Source organism: Gobio gobio, assembly GCF_949357685.1.
Source record: "Gobio gobio genome assembly, chromosome: 3".
In the NCBI taxonomy this organism is placed as follows: Eukaryota; Metazoa; Chordata; class Actinopteri; order Cypriniformes; family Gobionidae; genus Gobio; species Gobio gobio.
The window spans coordinates 4,635,640-4,660,919 of record NC_137099.1 but is presented as its reverse complement, the minus strand read 5'-3'; the positions used below and the strand labels follow the sequence as shown (position 1 = coordinate 4,660,919).

Below are 25,280 nucleotides of genomic sequence, written 5' to 3'. Positions count from 1 at the left end.
TTTTCCCCGAATTTAACAATAGGCTTACTCCATTTTATTCTACTGGACATGGAATCTCTTATTTATTTTCCCAAATCCTCATTTACGTCTCTGACAGGGGATTAAACATTTCTTCCTTGTTTGATTTATTTAGGAGTAGGCTATATTCGCATCATTTACTGTGGTAAAGTAGAAAAGGTAGGACAGATACATTTTACTTCAAACTTTACTTTATTTAACACAGTTTGTGCTGCTATTAGACTTGGTTTTGTGAGACTTGGTATATCTCAATTAAATAGCCTACATTTTGAAAATAAAAAATATAAACGAATAATATATTTAACGGCCTAACAAATTTATAATATAGGCTAAAAATATATATTGGCCTAGGCGTGCGTGCGTGTGTATCCGCCACCGCGCCACTGCACAGTTGCACTGCCGTGTTATATTTCGTTCTCCATTCTCTTTTTTTCTTTAATATGAAATGCTGTTTGAATACATGTATTTCGTTACTGTCAACACTGAACACGACCTATTAAAGCACTAAGACATGGGAACAGTAGGCTATAGCTATATTCACATTTGAATATTTATAGCAAGTCATATCGTCATCGCAATATTAAACAATGTTATCGCACATCGCAGCTTTTCCTCATATCGTGCAGCCCTAATCTCCACAGTCATGTAGTTGTCCTTTAACTGACCTCATATCTCTTTTTCTCTCTCTCTCTCTCTCTCTCAGGATGGAGGGCAAAGGTGTCTCCTGAGTCCCACACAGCTGCAGCTTTTGAGTTTGATGTTTTTATTTCGGCCGCAGGGGCGAAATATGTGCCTGATGGTAAATAAAACATTTACGCAGATCAGTGGATTCCATAAAATCTAATTTTTAATATTACATTAAATGTAAATTCAATATTTAAGTGTCCAAAATTATTAGAACACCTGACAGATCTGAAAATATTGAAATTTTTTTGCGATTTTATAATGTTCATGAAACATGCAGATGGTTGAGCACAACAAATATCAGATGAAGTGAGTCGTACCGTTTTTATCCACTTTGACATTAATATTAAATTAAATGTAATATTAATATTACAGTTAATATTTAATATCAAAGTTAATAATTAATGTATTATCTCCTTATGATGTCTATTCTATGGTTTATAGACCATAATTATTTAATTAGTTTTATGGGTATTGTAATGGCCAATTCAACAAAAACAACTGAAACCTCATAAATATGCAAAGTGTTCTAATAATTTGGGCCACCACTGTATATTTAGCTTTTATTTTGTAGTAAAAAAAACCCTGTACTAATTACTTGAACATTTTAATTGATTTTCATTTTTATTTATTTTGTTTGTTTTAAAAACCCTCATTCAAGTGACTTTGTACTAAATACTTTTACTATTACCTTAGCCTTATATGTACATAAAAACAGATGAGCCCATTACGTTTTACTTTATAACGGGTTTCCTAGATGTTGTTCAAAACGGTGATATTAAAAGTAGGCACTTTATTGGACATGCGCTATATATTAAGCATTTTATAATGGTTTTCTATGGGAGAAAAATGTTGTAATGAACAATGTTGTGTTCATAACCTGATTTAGTCTGCTTGCCTATTAAGTAGCCTATGCGTTATTAATACCTGTTTAACGTGAGCCCGTGAAGCGTTTTCCCTGTCTTTATAACACGGTCACATAAAGCGTCTCATAGGCAGAATAACGCTCCCGGTGTCTGTTTTGGCAGAATACTGCCATCTAGTGGCAGCAGGCTTTCTTAGACAGCTGTGTGTGTGTGTGTGTGTGTGTGTGTGTGTGTGTGTGTGTGTGTGTGTGTGTGTGTGTGTGTGTGTGTGTGTGTGTGTGTGTGTGTGTGTGTGTGTGTGTGTGTGTGTGTGTGTGTGTGTGTGTGGGCATGTTTTCGTGAAATATCAGGACACAAATGTGTATAATGACATGGGTATGACATAGGTATTACAAAAAGAGGGTGAAATATGAGGACGTTCCCCATGTCCTCACTTTTCAAAATGCTTATAAATCACACAGAATTAGGTTTTTTTCACAGAAAGTGAACTGCACAGTCTCCTGTGAGGGTTAGGTTTAGGGACAGGGGCAGTGTAAGGGGATAGAAAATACGGTTTGTACAGTATAAAAACCATTACGCCTATGGAATGTCCTCACATTTCACAAAAACAAACATGTGTGTGTGTGTGTGTGTGTGTGTGTGTGTGTGTGTGTGTGTGTGTGTGTGTGTGTGTGTGTGTGTGTGTGTGTGTGTGTGTGTGTGTGTGTGTGTGTGTGTGTGTGTGTGTGTGTGTGTATCGTGCAAGGCCAAACCGGTGAAATGAAAGTCTCAAAATCCAAATGAATCAAATAGGATCGACTCACAAACGAGTCAATGAATGCATGCGCGTCACCGGATCCACAAATGCACATCTCACTCGTTGCACGCACACATTCTGACTTACATTAATACAAAATGGAAGTTTTGTATTCACAACTATGTCTCTATGTGTACAAATCGTTGCACATTCATGTAATTCTGTATTTTGCACACACAAGTTATAAGGCATTTGTTTGTGGATAAACAAACTGTTGTGACTGCAACATTTATCAAGTTCATGGATGATTGTGTGTGGATAATTTTAATGATGATTAATCTATAGTTCATTTATTATTTATACAGTTAAGAAAGGTGTTTGATAACTATTACATTTCTGTATATGTCTAACAGGGAATGCCATAGGTAAATATAACATTTATTATAATGGGTAAAGATTGTTTTAAGTTCACTTAAATTAAAAGTTGTTTTTTAAAGCCTAATAAATGTTGAAATTGGTAGCTTTCAGTTATACTGTAATGTAACGTCATTAATGTTTCATAGAGACATTAGTATCAGTGATACTGGCCTTCATTCATAAAAACATGCCATTACAACAAATACTTAAAATATGCTGTCTTTAAATTGTTTCTACCTTAATTTGGAGAGTAACTGAAATTATTACAATATCAAAATATTAAAAACTCCAAAAATATATATTTTTAAAAAACTTGTGGTTAATTACAGAAAAAATTTTGATTAATTAGTAAAAAACAATTTAATCGATTACCATATATATATATATAAATATTACTTAAACTGTTAGCCGCTAAAACATTGCACACACTTCGCCGCCATTTCACGCAATGCACTATCCACTCACTAGTAGCACTCAAATAAACATTTGCTAAGTTGATAACTCAGGCGGTGAGAGTAGGCCAGTTCACCTCCACCTCCATCACCCTGAGTGTTGGAGCTCCACAGGGCTGTGTGCTGAGTCCCCTGCTCTACTCTCTCTACACCCATGACTGTTTGTCCACACACAGCTCCACCTCGATCATCAAGTTTGCTGATGATACTGTTGTCCTGGGTCTCATCTCCAACAACAATGAGACGGCATACTTGGACGAAGTGGAGCAACTGACATCATGGTGCCAGGACAACTGTCTCTCTCTGAATGTTAACAAGACCAAAGAACTGATTGTGGACTTCAGGAAGAGACAGCATCGGTCATACTCCCCTCTCATGATCAGCGGGACACCGGTAGAGAGAGTGAGCAGCTTCAAATACCTGGGTGTGAACATCTCCGAGGATCTGACCTGGACTACACACATCCAGACACAGGTGAAAAAAGCCAGGCAAAGACTGTACCACCTGCGCCAGCTGAGGAAATTCAGGGTTTCACCAGCCATCCTGAAAACTTTCTATCGAGGGGCGATAGAAAGTGTCCTGACTCAATGCATCACAGCGTGGTACGGGAACAGCACCAGTCACGATGGCAAAGCCCTGCAAAGAGTGGTGCGCTTATCCGAGCGCATCTCAGGCTCAGCTCTCCCGTCTCTGCAGGACATCTACACCAAACGCTGCAGAGGTAGAGCTACTAAAATCATCAGAGACATTAATCACCCTGCAAACTCTCACTTCACCCTGCTGCCATCTGGTAAGCGCTTCCGTAGCCTGATGGCAAAGACTGAAAGACTCAGGAGGAGTTTCTTCCCCCAGGCCATCAGACTCCTGAACTCAGTCACGTGACTTCACTTCACCCCCGCACACGCATAAACATCCAGTTTAAACATTAACATCCACATACTGCCATTGCACTGCACTTTACTTTCCTATTGTTACTGCGTAACAACCTGTAATAAACCTTGCACATTATACTTCTTTATATATACATATATATATATTTATGTTAACCACTTATTTCTAAGTCTACAGTTTCTCACTTATCATATCCACTTATTTTTTTATATTTTTATATTTTAATTTTTATATTTTTATTTTTATCTTATTTCCTATTTTTATCTTTTACTTGATTTATTTATAATTCTACTTATGTTAATACTTTTTATTCTAATTTTATTCTATTTCTATTTTAATTTCTTGTAACTGTTATTTGCACTGTCCATGGAGCGGACCTGTTTACATTTCACTGCCAGTTGTATATTGTGTATATAACTGTGTATGTGACAAATAAAACTCTTGAATCTTGAATCTTGAATCGAATTAAAACTCGATCAAATATAACATCACATGAGATTCTTTCTTACATTTGATCATTTAAACATGACGAAGCTCATGAAATCGTACCTCTCCTCTCGAGTATCATTGCAGGAAAGAGGACAAACTTCCGATTGCGCTGCGATTTGAAACCCCCCCCCCCCCCCCCCCCCACTCACGCATGACGTCAACCGACGTACATACTGATATGTAGCACGCCGTTTTCAAAATAAAATTCCTCAAAACAAATATTAATTAAAACAAATAATCTATGTATATAATAATAATAATATTAACAAAAATAATCTATAGTGTAACAACATATCTCTGCTACATAGACACGCCCCTTACTGCTGATTGGCTATAAGATCGGCCCGAGACACTTTTCTTAAGCTGTTTTGACATACCACTTACCCCACCTTTAAATGCAAAATAATCTTTTTTTTAATTCAAATTTTTATAAAAAAAATGTAACTCTTGTTTTCCCCATGTCTTCAGGTTTTAAGAGGTCAGGGAAAAAGTTCAGGGAAAGGTTAGCCATCGGCATCACTGCAAACTTCGTGAACCACCATACTAAAGAAGAGAATCAGGTGCCGGAGACCGGCGGCATGATGCGAAAAGGAAACGAGAGATTCTTTGAAAACCTTAAGTCTGAGAAAGGTACAGACTCACACACATATATACCTTATGCCATAGACAAGAGAAGAAACACACTTTTGTCATATTTACCTTTGGTCACTTTTGTTTCCCCACACGCCTATAGAGGACCAAACCTGCAGAAATTAAAAATAAATAAATGAATGAATGGATAAATGAATAAATAAATAAATATACAAATATGTAAATGAATAAATAGATAAATAAATGTGATAATAGGGAAATAAATAACAGAATTATCGACTTGATAAAATAAAGGATTCATTTTTTAAATTATCTTTCCCTTAATTCACTATTTTCTGAATTTTTTTAATTTTTATATTTTCAACTTTTAATATTTCTTTTTAGATTTATTTATTTATGCATTCATTTATTTTGTTATTTTTGTATTCCCAAATATATTTCTTTTTAGATTTATTTATTTATCGATTCATTTATTTTTACTTTGCAACATGGAAATGAGGAGGGCGGTGCATTACTTCAGTGCATCATTGGTTGAGAGCTCACGCATTGAACCGTCAGACCAGCGATAGAGGAGAGTTTTCAAAGTGGCAAACGGATAGTTCTTTCACAGACACCAAACAACTTGAGAAGGGGGACAACTAAGCAATGTTTCCATCTGTTTGACCAAGTCCATCGTACTTGCTTCCAATAAGTACCATTGAAATGGGAATGTAGTGGTGAACTACAGCAAATATAACTATGTGTTCTCATTTTCCCCAGTAGCTACAGCTCCATAAAAATAATAAATACCACTGGGAAATATTTTGCGGAGTGCCTAACAATTCAATCTGTACTCCCACTTTCATATCGAAATATAGCGCTCCTAAAAACATCGATAAGCACATATAATCTATATAACAGTCATTTGATGCATCGTTTTCAACTTCAACTCTCTAACCAACATAAGCTAATTGTGAAACGTCCGCCATTGTATACATGCAAGAGCTACAACCTGTCGAATTCAAAATCTATGCGAGTCAGATGGCACTACGGTGGGACGTGACCATTCACAGCTTCTGATAAGTACCATTGAAACGTATCTCTCAATGGGTCAAACTGCTAGAAACATTGCTAAGTTGTTTGGTGTCTGTCCGGTCGCCACATTGAAAACTCTCCTCTATCGCTGGTCTGACAATTCAATGCGTGAGCTCTCAACCAATGATGCACTGAAGCTACACAAGGACCGCCCTCCTCATTTCCATGTTGCAAAAATAAATGTGGGAATAAATATAAAAATAAAAATGCAGAAATTAATAAGTATAAAAAGAAATGTAAAAAGAAATGGTAACACTTTACAATAAGGTTAAGTTAACATTAGTTAATGCATTAGTTAACATGAACCATGAACAACACCTCTGTTCAGCATTTAGTTAGTTCATAAAAATCCAGATGTTCATGGTTTGTTCATGTTAGTTCACAGTGCATTAACTAATGTTAGCAAGATTGTAATAATGCATTAGTAAATGTTGAAATTAACATTATCAATGATAAATAAATGCTTTATAAGTGCAGTTCATTATTAGTTCATGTTAACTAATGAACCTTATTGTAAAGTGTTACCAAATAAATATTAAAAGTTAAAATATTTATCAAGTCGTTTATTCTGTTATTTTTTCCATATTATCACATTTATTTATCTATTTATTCATTTACATATTTGCATATTTATTTATTCATCTTCATCTGTTCTGTTGTTTTTCAGGCATTGATCTAGAGAATATTGTCTACTACAGAGATGAGACTCACTATTTTGTGATGACTGCAGAAAAGGAGAGCTTGATAAAAAGAGGAGTTATAAAGCAGGTATGATTAGGGCTGAATTGAGAATTCTTCTTTTATGTTATTTATATTTTTTCTAATATTGTGATTGCGATGTATTATGCAATTATTATTTAAGCTCTTTATTTTCTGTATTATTCAACAAGGACAAGCAATAAATCATTGTATAGTAGTGGTGGGAATCTTTAGGCACCCCATGATCAAATTCCAAAACAATTCTTGATGTACTTTTTTTCTTATGAATTAATCGTATTAATAAAACTTAAAATCTTTTTTTAATTTAATTAAATATGTAATTATACTTTTTAAAATATTTTAACTAGGGCTGTCAACGTTAACGCGTTAATGCATGCGATTAATTTAAAGTCCTTAACGCGTTAAAATAATTTAACGCAAATAAATTACAGAGATATGTGATGTCATTAACGTAATTTTCGTCACGCAGTTAGATGATGTTAGAAGTCTGGAGTTTATCCCCATCACACTGAGCATCTACAGCACCTGTAACCCTGGGAGGAGGACATTTCCATTCTAACTCTTTAACTCGATTCTGCTTCTCTGTTTGTGATCAGGCGTTAAACTCGGAGAAAGTGTTCACTGATCCAGTAATCAAATTAATTAAAATAGTCCAAAACAGCGCTAATGTAAAGAAGGCCAGGCTGATCACATCACACATATCAGAGAGAATAGAAACTCACGGTGCGTTTTTAGTGAATTATTAATTCCAATGTTTGCTTTGCTTTAATACACGAGCTCTGTCGTATTCTGCCATTGTTTTTGAAGAGCGCAATGTTGGGAGTAGACATGTGCCGGTAAACGGTAATACGATATACCGCAATAATTAACATGCACAATAGTAGGGAGTCGTACAGTAAGTGCGTGAGAGTCTGTTATATTGATGCACAAACAAACCGTGTGTGTGTGTGCGCTCTCGATCACTGATCGCACACTGCATTCATGTACAGACACATTTCAGTACATTTGCGTTGTTTCAACACACACACACACTCAGGAAGGATAATGTTTGATTTGTTGTGTACGTTAGTGATGTCCGGTTCGCGAATGAATCGTTCTTTTGAACCGGTTCATTTTAGTGAACCGGTCGAACCAGTTCACCAAATAGGACTGAACCGTTCCAAACAGTTCGCATCTCTAGTAAGCACGACGTTGTTGTGTTTAGTAATCGTAGGTTTATGCCGTCAAAGCGGTTGATTTTAAATTTTTTTTTGGTTATCTCCGTGTGGTTCTGTTCGGTATCGCAGCTTGACTCGTCTACATTTAAATTTACATTTTACATAAAATGTCTAAAATGAAAATAATCTCGTTGTTGTTGCTCTGTACACATACACTGTGGATTCTGTAAAGGTTTTTTTTCTGTAATGTTTTTTTTTTCATGGGTGCCTATGTGTGTATAAATGTATTATATAATGCCATTTGCGCACCTGCAGTTAAAATCTAAGCTCAGAATTGATCGAGAATCATTGGAGAGATGACCAACACAATATTAGACCTATTAAACACAAATGGTTCTTTCCTTTAGGCCAGGCTTGTATAGGCGTTACGTGCCGTTTACTCTCGTGTTTCACGTGACCAGAGTGTAATCGCAGCTTTTATGGTTAAAAAATTTTTTTTTATCATATCGCGATATTATCGCAAATGCCATTGATCGTTCAGCCCTAGGTATGATACACACATTCAAAGAGAATATCTCATAGAAAAGCTAAACAGAGCCTAGAAACAGTTGAAAAGTTTTTATCAGCAGAGGTACACTTACGTTCACTACACTTACAAACGTTCTCGTCCTCAGGATTTCTCTGATGACAAGAAGCTGCTCGAGTCTGCAAACGTCAACCAGGAGGCCCTGAAGAAGTACGCACTTGATGCAGCCAACTTCTGCACAAATCAAATGTTGCTGAACATGGAGTTTGTAAACAACGCAGACCACCCAGATGTGTCCATATTTGACTTCACTTCCTTACAAAGTGCAGAGAGCGCATCCCTGGTGAAGGAGAGGCAAGGGAAGAAACTGCTCATCGGATTGGTGGGAGACTCTCTGATAGAGGTGAGTTATTAGCATAGTGTATGAGTAAACATGATCAGTTGACATTTCTTCTTCGTGATTCAGACATTATGACATTTGTTGATAGTTACATAGGCCCTGTTTACACTAGTGTGTTTTCGTTTTATAACAGCGTTTTAAAATGAAAATGATCCTCATCCACACTGCCGTTTCTACTGTGTTTCATAAACAATTTCCGTCCACACTACACTATCGAAAATGCATGTCACATGACCGTTCATGCACACTAGGGCTGCACGATTAGGTAAATATATAATTGCGATTTTTTTGGTTTTTCCTATTTTTTACCCAAAATAGGATGGAGTGAGCACACTCATGTTTCATTCATACTGGAAGCATTCATACTAGCGCTGTAGCTGAGTAAAAAGAAGATGGAAACACTTTGACTGATTAAACATGAAGACAATAAACACATTACCGCGACAATATGTGGTGTATTTGAGTTCTGCAACCCTTCTCAGTTTTTTCATAATAATAAAGTATATTATAATGCTGTGCTAATCGACTTAATCGACCCTAATAGACTTTATCCCTCTATAGTGTACACCTACATTCTGGGATAAGCCACATCAGCTCACAAAAAGGAAATTTCTCGAAATACTTTAAAACATGTTGTTTAATGTTGTCTTGTTGGACAACAGGTTCATGACCGCTAATAGTTTGTGGAGATGTTTGACTATGGTGGCATTTTAATGCCATTAATAACCGAGCGCACAACTGCCGTGAGAGAATAACAGATCTACACGGGAGGAAACGGCAGCCCACGAGCTCCATTTAAACTTGCGCGCGCATGACATCTTCTCTGGGCGCAAATCAAGCCCTTGCGAGCTTGGACACAACTCGCAGCATGCGCTTCATCATTCCCCACACTCGCGCTTGAGCTTCTATTTTGCTCGCATGAAAACGTTTTATGGCAGTCGTGGGGCGGGACTTTACTTATTTCATTGTAACCTGAAATGTCATTGGTTAATTCCGTTTTTCCGGAAGTCAGTTGTGAATGGAGTCCTGTTGTAAAACGATTAGACATGGCTTCATCAACAGACCAGATGCTTTATTTACTGACTGATTGAATTATTAATATAATATGTCCTTACCAGATACTCTATTGACTTTATTTATTATTTTTATGGAGCTGTAGCTACTGGGGAAAATGAGAACACATAGTTATATTTGCTGTAGTTCACCACTACATTACCACTATACTTCCACTAAACAGTATCTATGTTTACCCAGCCACAATTATATCAGTTATGATACTTCAGAAGTATCTTTAACAGTTTAACACTTATTAAGCACAGTGTTAAAAACTCTATTGAAAATATACATAACCAGAAATAAGTCACAAAGCTCAGTGCAAGTAGTCCATTGAAACTTTTAATGTAAGCACTGTTTAACAAATACAGTTAAATCAAATCTTATTATACACATCATAATGATGTGTAGATGGACTAAAAGATATTAAAATATTTTATTTTTATTTTATCTTATTGCAGCCATTTTGGCCTTTAGGCACTGGCATTGGTCGTGGCTTCCTGGGTGTGTTTGACGCGGCATGGATGGTCAGGCGTTGGGGAGATGGTGTAGCATCCTCAGAGGTGCAGGCGGAGAGGTACAGAGTTTTTACTCTATTTATAATGTTACAAAAGATTTCGATTTGAAATAAATGCTGTTTTTATTACTTTGTATTCATCAAAAAATCCTGAAAAGAAAATGAATCTTGATATCCACAAAAATATGGAGCATCACTATTGTTTTCAACATTGATAATAATCAGAAATGTTCCCTTTCAAGGGACCTTGCGCTGTGCCAAAACGCTGTGAGAACGCCTCTGCGTTATTGTGCCGTGAAGCACGTATGGAATCAGTCCAGTGGAGTGACAGAACATCATAGACGTGTGACATCATTGACCAGGAAACTGTAAAGCACACCTGAACCAAACAGTGTCAGCTTCTGTGCCTTCAGCAAGCGCACTTTGTGAATCATATGTCTTTGTCTGTCTTAAGAAATTGCTAGGCAGGGGTTTTCACTACACACAAAAAAAAACAGTATCATGGTGAGCGAACAACAGTTCAGAAAGTGTGTTCATCCCTGCCCTCGTATCATTACAGGTGGGGATGCAGACTCTATGTGCTTTGTTTGTATGGGAGCATGCTCAGACAGCCCTTGAGCTTGTGAGCTTTGTGAGCGTTTTCCTATGAGAACGCTGCACTCCCGCCAGGTGCTCTTTGAGGAGGGCGCTTCGGCTCACGTTCCTCGCGGAGGCTTCAGGCGAAAGGTTTCGGGAGACTAAAAAGCAGTCGTGGCATTCCAGCCTCGCCGAACTCAGGCTGTCTATGAGCTCCTCTCATCCGGTGCAACAGAAATAGAGTGTCGCCTCCATGAGAGACCAGTGAAGGTGAAGTACTCTAAGGACAAGGCGGATATGAGGACCGTCATTGTCGCGAAGAGGGCTTCCTCACAGAAGAAGTCCTGACGCCAGCAGCATCAGGCTTCTGAGGGCAAACCCCTTCGGGGAAGGCGGTTTCCACCTGATTGCACGTGCCCTCAGGGGACTGTTCTACCAACCCCACCTTTATGTCGGGCGTGGAAAGTCCCAGCAAGCTTTTTCCAGAGGGAAGCTCGCTCCTTCTGTGGAGTGTTTTAGCACAGTCTGTCCAGTTGTTCCCTGCTGGTTTGCCATTTCAGGGCATTATGATGACTGTATGAACACCAGAGGCCAGTCTCGAGAAACTGGTACCCTTAGTAGATTTTCTGGCAGAGAGGAAAATGTATCTCGTTGGGTCCTGCAGACAATTGAAAGAGGCTATGCTATTTAGTTCAGGTCTCATCCACCCTGATTCAGCAGGATTCTCAGAGCAGGCTCTTGTTACAGGAAGCAGAAACTCTTTTGCTAAAGGAAGCTTTAGAAAGTGTTCCTCCTCCCATTCGATAACAATGCAGGCATGCATGTCAGTTGCTTGTATAGCGTCGTCGATCCTCTCTGCAGTAAAGGAAGTGACGCTAGGCCAGTCACTCACTGTGAAACCGTTTCAGAGACTGTTAGGTCTGATGGCAGCGGCGTCCATCGTAATACCTTTTGGTCTGCTGTACATGCAGTGGTGGTTCAAAACCAAGGGATTCTCCCCGATGCCTTTGTGCTTTAGTCATGTGGAAAGAACCTTGGTAGAACCTTCGGCTCCGCGAGGAACGTGAGCCGAAGCGCCCTCCTCAAAGAGCACCTGGCGGGAGTGCAGCGTTCTCATAGGAAAACGCTCACAAAGCTCACAAGCTCAAGGGCTGTCTGAGCAAGCTCAAGAACCTCATGGGTTGGGGGGCGATCATGAGTTGTCGTTCGGCTTGAGGTCTGTGGCTGGACCATCAGTTCTCATGGCACATAAATCTCCTAGAAATGTTGGCTGTGTTTCAGGCTCTGAAACATTTCCTACCAGACCATGCCATCATGTTCATCATGTACTTTAAGTCTAATTTATAAATCATCAGGGGGGTCTGCAGTTGTGCCCCTTATACAAGCTGGCTCACCAGATCTTTCCATCAGGGCAGTTTACATCCCATGGTACCTGAATCAGGGAGCAGACATCCTGTCGCGGCAGGGGCGAAGATCCGGGGAATGGAGAATCCACCCTGAGGTAGTGGTTCTCCGTGGGAGAAATTTGTCAGAGCAGAAGTAGATCTGTTCACGTCTCTAGAAACAACTCATTGTCCTATGCGGTTCTCACTAACTCATCCAGCTCTTCTTGGACTGGACACCATGGTACAGGAGTGGCCGAGGCTATTTCTGTACACCTTTCCCTGATTGCGTTGCTTCCGGGTGTTCTGGAGAGAGTTCGCCGGGACAGGGGCCGTCTGTTATTAGTAGCCCCATTCTGGCAGGCCCGAGTATGGTTCTTGGTGTCTCTTCTAGATGGCTCTTCTCTGGAGTTTCCAATCAGGAGGGACCTTCTCTCTCGGGCGAGCGGGTCGATTTTTCACCCTTGCCCAGAGCTGTGGAAACTATGGGCTTGGCATCTAAGGGGGCCCAGCTCATAAGTTCAGGTCTCTCAACTGAGGTTGTTGAGACTATCCTCCACTCCAGAGCTCCATCCACAAGGAAACTGGAGATTATTCACTTCATTGTGCGTGAATCACCAGTTGGACCCAGTTACCTGCCCAGTGGGTGCAGTGCTGGAGTTCCTGCAGGAAAGTTTCTCTGCAGGGCTATCCCCCTCCACATATGGCTATCCCCATTTGTGGCTCCCTTTTAAGCCTATCGAATAATTTTGTGAGAAGTTTCTAATTTTAAAACCTCCTTCTTCTCGCTATTTCGTCTTTCAAGAGAATTGGAGACATTCAATCCCTCTCAGTTATTCCCTCGTGCATGGAATTTGCGCCCAGTATGGTGAAAGCTTTTCTTCACCCTAGCCTGGGTTACGTTCCTAAGGTTCCTACTACTGTCCTCCTCCCTTCCAGATGTCTGACCAAGAGAAACTATATCTGCTATGCTCAGTTAGGGCCCTAGATGCTTACGTCCACAGAGCTGCCCTGTGGAGGAAGTCTGAACAGTTGTTAATTTGCTTTGGGTCCCCTTGGAAAGGGTATCCTGCATCTAAGCAGAGGATGAGCAAGTGAGTTGTCGAGGCCATTTCACTTGCTTATGAGGCAGCCGGTAAGCCTTCACCTTTGGCTGGAGAATGGCTCCTTCTGAAGCTTTATTGTCAGGAGTTTCCCTCCAGGATGTTTGTGATGTGGCAGGCTGGTCCTCGCCGCACACATTTGTGAGGTCCTACGAACTCGACTTTGGCTCCACTTCTGGGGCACAGGTGTTATTATCTTAGTGTGCACTACAATTTCACACGGACGGTCATTTGCTCTAATGGCGAAGTTGCGTTTCCACAGCGTTTCGACGCCGCGCGAGTTCCCTTGAAAGGAAATGTCTCGGTTACGTATGTAACCTTAGTTCCCTGAAGAGACGATGCGCCCTGCCATACTCCCTGCATGCCTGTGATTGACTTGCTTCAGGCTTTTTTCCAGGCATTTGATTGATTCCACACATGCTTCACGACACAATCACGCGAGGTGTTCTCACAGCATTGCACAATTCTTCCAGTAGTTTTAATCAAATAAATACAGCCTTGGTGAGCAGAAGAGTCTTGTAAAAAAAATGCATATATGATTCAAATAATGCATTATGCTGTGTATGTCTTCTACAGGGAGATCCTGTATAAAATAATCAAAGAAACGACTCTAGAGGACACCAGCATGGACTTCAATGCCTACAGCATGAATTACAGTGACTACAGCATCGATCCATCCACGCGTTACCTCAACGTTACCTGTTCTCTGTCCAACCCACACAGGTCAAACATGCACTCCTATACGCAAAATTACACACTCATGCAAAAGCTGTTTAAAGTACCTAACAATAATTAGTAATTATTGTTAATAATTATTAATGATACTCTCTTTGTGTTCAATTTAAAGGTCATGCATGTATATAAAGTAGAGGATGAGTAAACCTGACTGAACAGAAACCCATCATAACAATTAAGGCAAAAAAGGTAAATGCCATAAGACAGTTACTTTAACTTCTATACTCAAACACTCACACATATACAGTATATATGGGGCTGCATAGCCGCAGACCAGTCAGGGTGCCCATGCTGACCCCTATGGGAAGAAGACAAGCCGGCGGAGGCAGTGGCAATTTTCTGCTGGGAAACCTTGGGTCCTACCATGCATGTGGACGTGACGCGTACCACCTACAGTACCTAAGCATTTTTGCAGACCATGTAACCATATTCCCTGGTGGCTGTGGCCTCTTTCAGCAGGATAATTAGATTAGATTAGATTAGATTAGATTAGATTAGATTAGATTAGATTAGATTAGATTAGATTAGATTAGATTAGATTAGATTAGATTAGATTAGATTAGATTATTTTTATTGTCATTGTACAAACAAGCATACAACAGAATTATGTACTTTCCAACATATACAGTTAAAGTTAAAGTTAAGAAAAGAAAAATAAGTGTGTTCAAACGAAGGCCATATTACACAAAAAAGAAATAAAGTGCTCATATGCTCACATAATTAATAAATTAAATAAAGTGCTCATAACATTACTGCACATGTATTGTTCTTGCATATCAAGAATGTATTGTAGTTGGGAGGTGCGTTTTCAGTTCATTGTTCATTAAAGTGACAGCTTTAGGATAAAAAACTGTTCATGAATCTTGTGGTGCGTGTTTTGATAGACCTATAGCGTTTTCCAGATGGCAACAGTTCAAACAAATGATGGGCAGGGTGATATGGGTCCTTCAGAATGTTGTGTTCTTTCTGCAGGCAACGGGAGGTAAATATGTTGTCTAAGGCAGATAACTGTTGGTTTGTGATGATGTTCTGCGCAGTCCTTACGACTATCTGCAAAGCCTTTCTATCAGCTGCAGAGCTCCCTCCATACTATACCAGCATGCCATATGTGAGGACACTCTCAATGGAGCAGTGGTAGAATTACACCAAGTGCTGTTGTGATAGGTTGACCTTCCTGCGCATCCTGAAAAAGTATAGCACCTTTTGTGCCTTCTTGACTAATGCCGTGGTGTTTATCATCCATGAGAGGTCCTCTGAGATGTGTTTGCCCAGAAATGTAAAACTGGACACTCTCTCCACCATTTCCCTGTTGATGTGCAGTGGTGTGTGGACATCCTGTTTCTTTCTGAAATCTATGATGAGTTATTTTGTTTTCTCAATCTTTAGAGACAGATTATTCTTTGTGCACCACACCATTAGCCTCTGTGCCTCCTCTCTGTAGGCAGTCTCATTGCCTTCGGTGATCAACCCCACCACAGTTGTGTCATCTGCAATTTTGATAATGATGTTAGTGTTAGAAGATGGTATACACTCACGAGTATACAGAGAATAGAGAAACGGGCTCAGCACACAGCCTTGTGGGACTCCTGTGCTGAGTTTCAGAGTTGAGGAGTGATGCAGGCCCATCCGCACTGACTGGCTGCTTTAAGAAGTCCTTAATCCACAGGCAGATGATGGGCTGTATACCTAGGTCAGACATCTTGGAGAACAAACTGCTGGGTAAAATGGTATTAAATGCAGAACTGTAGTCCACGAACAGCAGCCGTGCATACGTTTTTTTGGTGTTCTAGGTGGAACAGTACGGTGTGGAGGGCAGTGGAGATGGCATCATATGTCGGTCTGTTTGCCCTGTATACATACTGGTGGGGGTCCAAGGTGAGTGGCAGAGCAGCCTTGATGTGGTGCAGAACCAGCCTCTCCAGGCATTTTGTGATTACAGGTGTCAGTGCAATAGGCCTATAATCATTGAGTGATATGCCATAACAGCCTGCTTTGGAAGTGTTTGTCTTCAGGCAGGTTGGAACAGTGCACTGCAAAAGAGAAAGGTTAAAGATATTTGTAAATACCTCACCCAACTCTGCAGCACAGTCTCTGAGGACACGCCCTTGGATGCCATTCGGACCAGCTGCTTTCCGCATGTTAATTTACGGAGAGTGCGCATCACCTCAGCAGGCTGGATGATTAGTGTCTGGCTGTTGGTGACGGGAGCTGAATTGATGGTAGGCCCAGTTCTTTCCACCTCGAATCAGCAAAAGTACTGGTTAAGCTGCTCTGCCTTCGAAGCACTGTTGTTGTTCAGGCTGCTGGTGTTATTCTGCCCAGTGATGTAACGAATCCCCTGCCATGCCTGAAATGGTTCTCGATTCTCCGCCTATAAGCTGCTATAGCATCCCTGATGCCCTTCTTTAGGTTATTCCTGGCTGTGCTGTACTTATGGTACATGTCACCAGACCGGAAAGCGGAACTGCGGGCCTTCAGCAGGAATTTTACATTCTCGGTCATCCACGGCTTGCTGTTAGCAAACATGCAAATCAGTTTTATTGTGGTCACACTGTGCAGCATTTAATGTAAAATAGCACTGATGAAGTGTAGATGTCAAATTGTCATCCTCAAATACAGTCCAGTCAGAACAACTGAATCAGCCACTCAGACGCCCCTTCTGGCCACATTTGTATGGTTTTAGTAGCTGGCTTCACCTTGTTTATTAGTGGTCTGTATGCCGGAGTCAGAAACAATGAAATATGGTCAGACAGTCCTAGATGGGGATGTTGCTATAAACATGGTCAAGGGTGTTTTTCCCTCTAGTTGGACACTGGACATTGTTATGATCTTGAGAAGTTCTTTCATTTTATCAACTGGTTTTGTGTATACTGTCTATCTCGCTGTGTGTAGATGGCAGTTAGCAAGTTAGCAAGTAGCATGGAGTCTTGTGTGGGTCTCTGCCTAGCCTGGCTTGTATCCCGGCTCTGCAGCCTCGCTTCTGCTTTCTTTCTTTGCGCCGCCTCCATTGCTTTCCAGCTGGGAGAGTAATCCACGGAGACCCCAGTGGTCTTACGAGCTCAAGTGGTATGTCGTGTCTAGGATCTTCCTGGTTGAAAATACAGCCCCCAGGCATCAAACCATTGGCCAGCAGTTCGTGCAGACCGTATTTTACATATGTTTGTGCATGCGTGGCACTCAATAAATAGCAAATTGACAATAAACTATAATGCGCTTGCCACAAAGCAAAAATGGTTCAGGAATGGTTTGAGGAGCACAATGAGTTTGAGGTGTTGACTTCAAATGGCCTCCAAATTCCCCAGATCTCAATCCAATCGAGCATCTGTGGGATGTGCTGAACAAACAAGTCCGATCCATGGAGGCCCCACCTCGCAACTTACAGGACTTAAAGGATCTGCTGCTAACATCTTGGTGCTAGATACCACAGCACACCTTCAGGGGTCTAGTGGAGTCCATGCCTCGACGGGTCAGCAAAAGGGGGACCAACACAATATTACAACACAATATTGGGTTATAATGTTAAGCCTGATCGGTGTGTGTGTGTGTGTGTGTGTGTGTGTGTGTGTGTGTGTGTGTGTGTGTGTGTGTGTGTGTGTGTGTGTGTGTGTGTGTGTGTGTGTGTGTGTGTGTGTGTGTGTGTGTGTGTGTGTGTGTGTGTGTGTGTGTGTGTGTGTGTGTGTGTGTGTGTGTGTGTATGTACAGCTGGGCAAAAAAGTATTTAGTCGGCCACCAATTTTGCAAGTTCTCCAACTTAAAAAGATGAGAGAGGCCTGTAATTTTCATCATAGGTACACTCCAACTATGAGAGACAGAATGAGAAGGAAAAAAAATCCAGAAAATCACATTGTCTGATTTTTAAAGAATTTATTTGCAAATTATGGTGGAAAATAAGTATTTGGTCACCTACAAAAAAGCAAGATTTCTGGCTCTCACAGACCTGTAACTTCTTCTTTAAGAGGCTCCTCTGTCCTAGCCTGGTCTTACCAGACTCTCGTACATGTCATTTGTACATAGAGTCTGGCCACTCTCTATTGACAAGAGTTTACTTCCTTGAAGGCGGGAACTCTGTTGAAGTTTAAAACTATTGGATCTGCCAAGAGTCACTCTGGATCTGCCTAACCAATCGCTAACGTTTGGTCGTGACGTATGTCACGCGCCGTTCGCCTTTGATTCTCACATTAACTGTGCACACCACCTCAGTGTCAGTGATAAAACCTCGTGCATTCGGATTGTGATTTATTCACGGTGGAGAGGAGAGTTTTGTGATCGGAACTCGCTGCTCTCGTGGTGCATATCTCCTGCAATCATAACATGATTGTATATGCTGTAAATAAAATTTCATATGCTTGGTATGATAAGAATAAATGCTGCCGTAAATAACGGCCCAATTCAAATGTTTACGTGCTTTTCTTCTTTTATTTTTTGAGCGGTGATTAAATATTTTGCTCTTGTAAACACTTGCCAGCATTTAGAGAAATACAAGTCTAGAATATACAGGTAATTCAGCCTGGGTTTTTCTGGGTTTCCACTAACGGAGCGAGCTGAAAAATACTTTTCCCGGACCACAACATCATGGCCACCAACAAAACTCAGCAGTGTTTGTTCTTGCTCCGTGTAACGGGAGTTTGTTTGTTCAGGGAAGAAGGAGGCGGGAACCAGTGAACGTTTAACAACTTTTAATCAAATAATAAACACAAAATGAAAGTAAAAGCGGCAGCCCCTCACGGACGACGGCCGCGCACATACATTACAAAACGTAAAGAAAACACAACTTGAAATTCAGGCCTGGTCCTCTCTCGTCCTTCACCGGTGTCGCTCGTCCTCATATGCCTCCGTGCTCCCTCATGAGAGGACTCGAGACCGGTGTGTCTCAATCACGCACACTGATCTCGCTCGCTCGTCCACCTCGCCACACTCCGGCTTTAACTTCTGGACATTCGTCAGCGGTGCCAGTGCCACACACTCGCATCTTTCACCGCCGCCATTACTGAACTACAACTCAAACTAGCGCACGACATCAACGGCATCGCTCTCAGCCACTCCCTCTGTTCGCTGATTGGACCGGTAAAAAATTGTTCGGGTGAAAACCTAAGCATATACAGCAGTCCCAGACGTAGTACTGAAGAAATTGAGCGGAGGTATGTAGGAGGGCGGAGCCAGGCTCTTTCCTCCACTCGTTACCTGTATTAAAGGGTTAGTTCACACAAAAATGAAAATTCTGTCATTAATTACTTACCCTCATGTCGTTCGACACCCGTCAGACCTCTTCGGAACAGAAATTAAGATATTTTAGTGTAAATCTGATGGCTCTGAAAGTCCTCTATTGGCTCAATGGCACCGTTCACTCTCAAGACCCTTAAAAGGTACTAAAGACATCGTTACAAAGTCCATCTCACTACAGTGGTTCTAAAATAACTTTATGAATCGGCGACAATAGTTTTTGTGCGCAAAAAAAACCTAAATAATGACTTACATAGTGATGACGATTTCAAAACAAAGCATCATGAAGCTTTGAAGCGTTATGAATCAGCGAGTCGATTCAGCAGTTTGAATCGCCAAATTTCAGCAGTTTGGCGGTTTGACACGCGATCCGAATCATGATTCGGCTCAGTGATTCATAACGCTTCGAAGCTTCATGAGGCCTTGTTTTGAGATCGTCATCACTATGTAAGTCGTTATTTAGGGTTTTTTTGCGCACAAAAACTATTGTCGCCGATTCATAAAGTTATTTTAGAACCACTGTAGTGAGATGGACTTTGTAAATGGTAAATGGACTGCATTTATATAGCGCTTTTAACAGACCTACGGCCATCCAAAGCGCTTTACATTTTGCCTCACATTCACCCATTCACACACTCATTCATACACTCATTCATACACCAACGGCGGTGTCAGCCATGCAAGGCGCCATCCAGCTCGTCGGGAGCAGCTGGGGTTAGGTGTCTTGCTCATGGACACGTCGACACTTGGTCAGGTGGAACCGGGGATCGAACCACCAACCTTCCGGTTTGTAGACAACCTACATGAACCACTGAGCCACTGCCGCCCCGTTGTAACGACGTCTTTAGTACCTTTTAAGGGTCTTGAGAGTGAACGGTGCCATTGAGCCAATGGAGGACTTTCAGAGCCATCAGATTTACACTAAAATATCTTAATTTCTGTTCCGAAGATGAACGGAGGTCTGACGGGTGTCGAACGACATGAGGGTAAGTAATTAATGACAGAATTTTCATTTTTGGGTGAACTAACCCTTTAATGGCTCCTGTTTGAACTCGTTACCAGTATAAAAGACACCTGTCCACAACCTCAAACAGTCAGACTCCAAACTCCACTATGGCCAAGACCAAAGAGCTGTCAAAGGACACCAGAAACAAAATTGTAGACCTGCACCAGGCTGGGGAGACTGAATCTGCAATAGGGAAGCAGCTTGGTGTGAAGAAATCAACTTTGGGAGCAATTATTAGAAAATGGAAGACATACAAGACCACTGATAATCTCCCTCGATCTGGGGTTCCACGCAAGATCTCACCCCGTGGGGTCAAAATGATTACAAGAACGGTGGGCAAAAATCCCAGAACCACACGGGGGACCTAGTGAATGACCTGCAGAGAGCTAGAAACCAAAGTAACAAATGCTACCATCAGTAACACACTATGCCGCCAGGGTCTCAAATCCTGCAGTGCCAGACGTGTGCCCCTGCCTCTCATAGTTGGAGTGTACCTATGATGAAAATTACAGGCCTCTCTCATCTTTTTAAGTGGGAGAACTTGCACAATTGGTGGCTGACTAAATACTTTTTTGCCCCACTGTATGTGTATATTTTTTATGTATTTATTAAATTTTTTGTAAATTCAATGAAAAAGGAATGGAGATCTGTTGGAATTTGTATTTTCAAACTTAAAAGTGTTGCTAATACAACTCTTTTTGTGCTTCATAGACATTTACATTTAGAGAAAATATTGATGTGATATGTTCCCTTCAATTTATTCCTTAAATTTTCTTTAACTGGTCCTAAAAAGTTCTTAACTTTACCTTCATAAAACCTGCAGAAACCCTGTTATTAGCGTCTTTATTCTGCTGATTTCAATCAGCTAACTCTCAAATGATGAACAGGGGCATCAACCTAAGAAAGAGTGCCTACGCTCGCTCATAGAGATAGATCAAGGAAGAGACAACAAAATAAATAAGCATAAGACAGCAGCAAATGCAGTCAGCTGGGGAGAGATCAGCTGCTTACGGGCGATTCAGTGGGAGTGGATTTGATTCCATAACATATGTGTTTTTTATAATCTACATTTAAGGCATATAACATTTTATGTTATTCCCCTCAGACATGACGTCCGTGAGTGAATGACTGATGCTCTTCATGACTCTTCAAAAGCAAAGCCACATGTGGATCATCTCAACACATTCTCCTGGTCATCTGCTCTGAATCCCAGCTTTATGAGGGACAACCCTTTTAACCCTTTTAAGTTTTTTTCTGTCGTTAAACTAGCAAAAGTAGATTCGGATGCGCCCTAAGTGCACCTGTGCCATGCCCTTAGCTAGTTAAAATAGGGCCCTTAGTCTTATTGTTTAAATCTCATTTTCTTGATGTACCGCGAAAACCATGTTTTACCATGCCTATGGATCTAGTGTCTCATAGCCGCCGAGGAAACACACAGAGTACATTATAACACACATTATAACAACTTTCGACACACTCAAATGTATTGTTGAGTAAAATATGCAATTGTATTATTTTGTTTATTGTATGGTAACCAAAGAAAGGGTTTTTAGGTAAAAGAGACACCACAACTGTGTTCATTTTTTTATTGAGAAAGTGGTTTATTAAGTGAAAAGACACCACGACTGTATTCAGCATTTTATTAAGAAAAGCATTTAATCAAATAATACAGAAACATGTATTGTCAAGGTATTTTGATAGAGTAGAGAGGAAAAGTAAACCTGTATTAGAAAGAGAAGTTCCTCCGGATGAGAAGTTGACGGAGAAGACGAGGACGGCAGAAAAGGAGAAGAATCTGGAGAAGGCAAAAGGCAAAGAGGAGAGGGGCTTTATATAGACGAGTTTTCATGACATCTCAGGAATGTGGAATGCAGAAGAAGTCTATAAAAGACTGAAGTGCACAAAAGTACAGCAGATGCTGGATCCCCGGTGTTCGATGCCTTGATGCCTTTACAACGCTGTTATACCTTTTGTTTGTATTATTGGTATTATATGAAATAATTACCTTGTATTAAATAAACTTAAAGATATATATAACCAAGCAACAGGCCTGCCAGAAAGCCTCTGATTTCTAGTCTTGAGCTGCTCAAAACCACGGAGAACTCTTCTGCTCCTGGAGAGTAGGGGGAGTGTGGGGACAGTTGCAACATTGCTGATTTCTCCAATCAGGAATGAGCTGGAGTCATGACACTCCTACTGCACATGCTCAGTATGCCCCTCCTTCTTTCTGGAAGTTAACAACCACTTGTTAAACTTCCTTATGGGAGAACTGAAATTCAAGTTAAAAATTAACTAGATTTTTTTGTCATACTGTCTAAACTGTTTAAGTATTGATCGTTATAGTTTTATAAGTTTGAATGTGCGGTTTCTTAGCTCTCAACAGACTTAGGTACAATGTGTTCAAGCTAAATTGTTAGGCTAGCATCACTAGTTTTAAGATGGCTGCTGCATGGTGTTGCAGCTGCAAGGCATGGGCTCATGAAGCCTGCACTGATGGTGGTTCCATTTACATTTGCCACAATTGTGAGTCAATTGGGGAATTGTGACTACTTGATGCTATGAAATAATCAGTTTATGTGCTTTTGGTGGTGTCATGAAATTGTTACTGCGTGTTACTACAGTTGGGCCTACATACATTTTTGTGGGATTTTGACAACAGTGTTTTTTAAACAAACTTGTTTTTTACTTTAATGAGTTAACTCAATGAACTCTGGTCTCAAATAAACTAAAAAAAAAGATTTGAAAAATGATGCAGAAGTATGAGTTTTGTTACATCTAAATGACTGTTGCAACGGGGGACAGTTGCACCATTTTTCAGGGTCTATTTAAGTACAAATTATTCTCATATTATTATATGTACACATGTTGAAACAGTATGGGCAGGTAGGTGACATATATGGGTTTAATATATATATTGTTTGTCTTTCTAATACTAACAGTCGCTGAGAAACTGAAGGAAATGTAAAAAGTGTTGCAACCACCCCCACTCTCCCCCAAGTATGATCATTTGAATGCTTATGAGTTAGGGCAGATTTGACTTACTTTACCTTACCTGAGAATAATCAAAATAAGGTAGAAGGTGTTACAGCTCGCACCATAAAACAGTATCTAATATGATAAACAGTGCTGCGTTACCCCACACACATGACCGGAGTGTGTCGCACTCGTCTCTCATTAGCAATCGCTTCAGTGGCCTCGCTTAACTGAATAACGCCATCCATCATCCTCCGCTTATTCGGAGCCGGGTCGCGGGGGCAACAGTCTAAGCAGAGACGCCTAGACTTCCCTCTCTCTAACCACTTCCTCCAGCTCTTCCGGGGGAACCCCGAGGCGTTCCCAGGCTAGCCGGGAGACATAGTCCCTCCAGCATCTTCCCCAGGGCCTCCTCCTGGTGGGACATGCCCAGAACACCTCCCTGGGAAGGCGTCCAGGAGGCATCCGAAATAGATGCCCGAGCCACCTCAGCTGGCTCCTCTCGATGTGGAGGAGCAACGGCTCTTCTCTGAGCTCCTCCCGAGTGACCGAGCTTCTCACCCTATCTCTAAGGGAGCGTCCAGCCACCCTACGAGGAAAGCTCATTTCGGCCGCCTGTATCCGGGATCTTGTCCTTTCGGTCATGACCCACAGCTCATGACCATAGGTGAGAGTAGGTACTAGGGCTGCACGATTAATTCAAATAGAACCTTTATATACCTAAATTTATTTAAGATTTTAATTAAATAAATAAATGCCCAGCGTGTTAGTGAAGAGCATGTTTAATCAGTCAAAGCGTTTCTATCTTCCTTTTATTCAGCCTGCAGTGCTAGCTTAGCTTCACATTTGGGATTTCCTGAAAACAAACAATAACTTCTCTAACAAATGTGGAGTTTCTGCTCGAGGGCGCCCTCTGGCCTCCAGTTTGAATGAAACTTTTTGGTAACAAATGAGAAAAATACTTCTCTCTAAATAAATATATTTGACAATCCATATGTTTTTCTTAAATATACAGGCGTTTTCTTCCCCACAGTGGATGCATAAGAGGCTCATATTTCATATTAAAGACATAGACTTTAAGAAATTAATATCACAGATAAAAAGCACATATTTTTATAATAATAATTTTAAGGATAAATCCTTAGACCTTTCTAATGATTTTGTCAGGCTGTCTGCATATTAACAGGAAACCCAGCAGTTTTTTTTTGTAAAATAAATTTTCTGTAAAATATAAATATTATTATTATTATTAGTAGTAGTAGTAGTAGTAGTAGTAGTAGTAGTAGTAGTAGTATATTGTTATATTTATTCTTAAATGCTCTATTTTTATTAATGAAAATGTTATTGTAATAGTAATATATTTTTTATTTTGTTAAATATTTTTATTTAGCAATAATAATAATCATAAACACAATATATATTAATATATAAACACAAAATGTTATACACACACACTTTTCATTTGTAAAAAAATAAAAAAAATGTGCAAATCGCAACTTTAACCAGAATAATCGCAATTAGATATTTTCCCCAAATCGTGCAGCCCTAGTAAGAACGTAGATCGACTGGTAAATCGAGAGCTTCTCCTGACTGCTCAGCTTCTTCACCACGACAGACGATACATTGACCGCATTACTGCAGAAGCTGCACCGATCCGTCTGTCAATCTCCCGTTAAACTGAATAACTTTAACAA

General features: G+C 40.4%; 1 protein-coding gene across 1 annotated transcript in view; it reads left to right on the top strand.

The window, feature by feature from the left end:
- Window positions 1-23,331, top strand: part of LOC307124074 (F-actin-monooxygenase mical1-like) — a 33,793-nt gene extending 10,462 nt beyond the window's left edge. The window contains exons 7-14 of the mRNA XM_079813073.1: window positions 722-817; window positions 5,022-5,183; window positions 6,886-6,986; window positions 8,770-9,024; window positions 10,536-10,651; window positions 14,229-14,375; window positions 14,500-14,576; window positions 21,719-23,331. Of these exons, the coding sequence (XP_079669199.1) occupies window positions 722-817; window positions 5,022-5,183; window positions 6,886-6,986; window positions 8,770-9,024; window positions 10,536-10,651; window positions 14,229-14,375; window positions 14,500-14,521 (899 nt within the window). The 3' untranslated portion in view covers window positions 14,522-14,576; window positions 21,719-23,331. The remainder of the gene's footprint in view (window positions 1-721; window positions 818-5,021; window positions 5,184-6,885; window positions 6,987-8,769; window positions 9,025-10,535; window positions 10,652-14,228; window positions 14,376-14,499; window positions 14,577-21,718) is intronic.
- The last annotated feature ends 1,949 nt before the right edge of the window (window positions 23,332-25,280 follow it).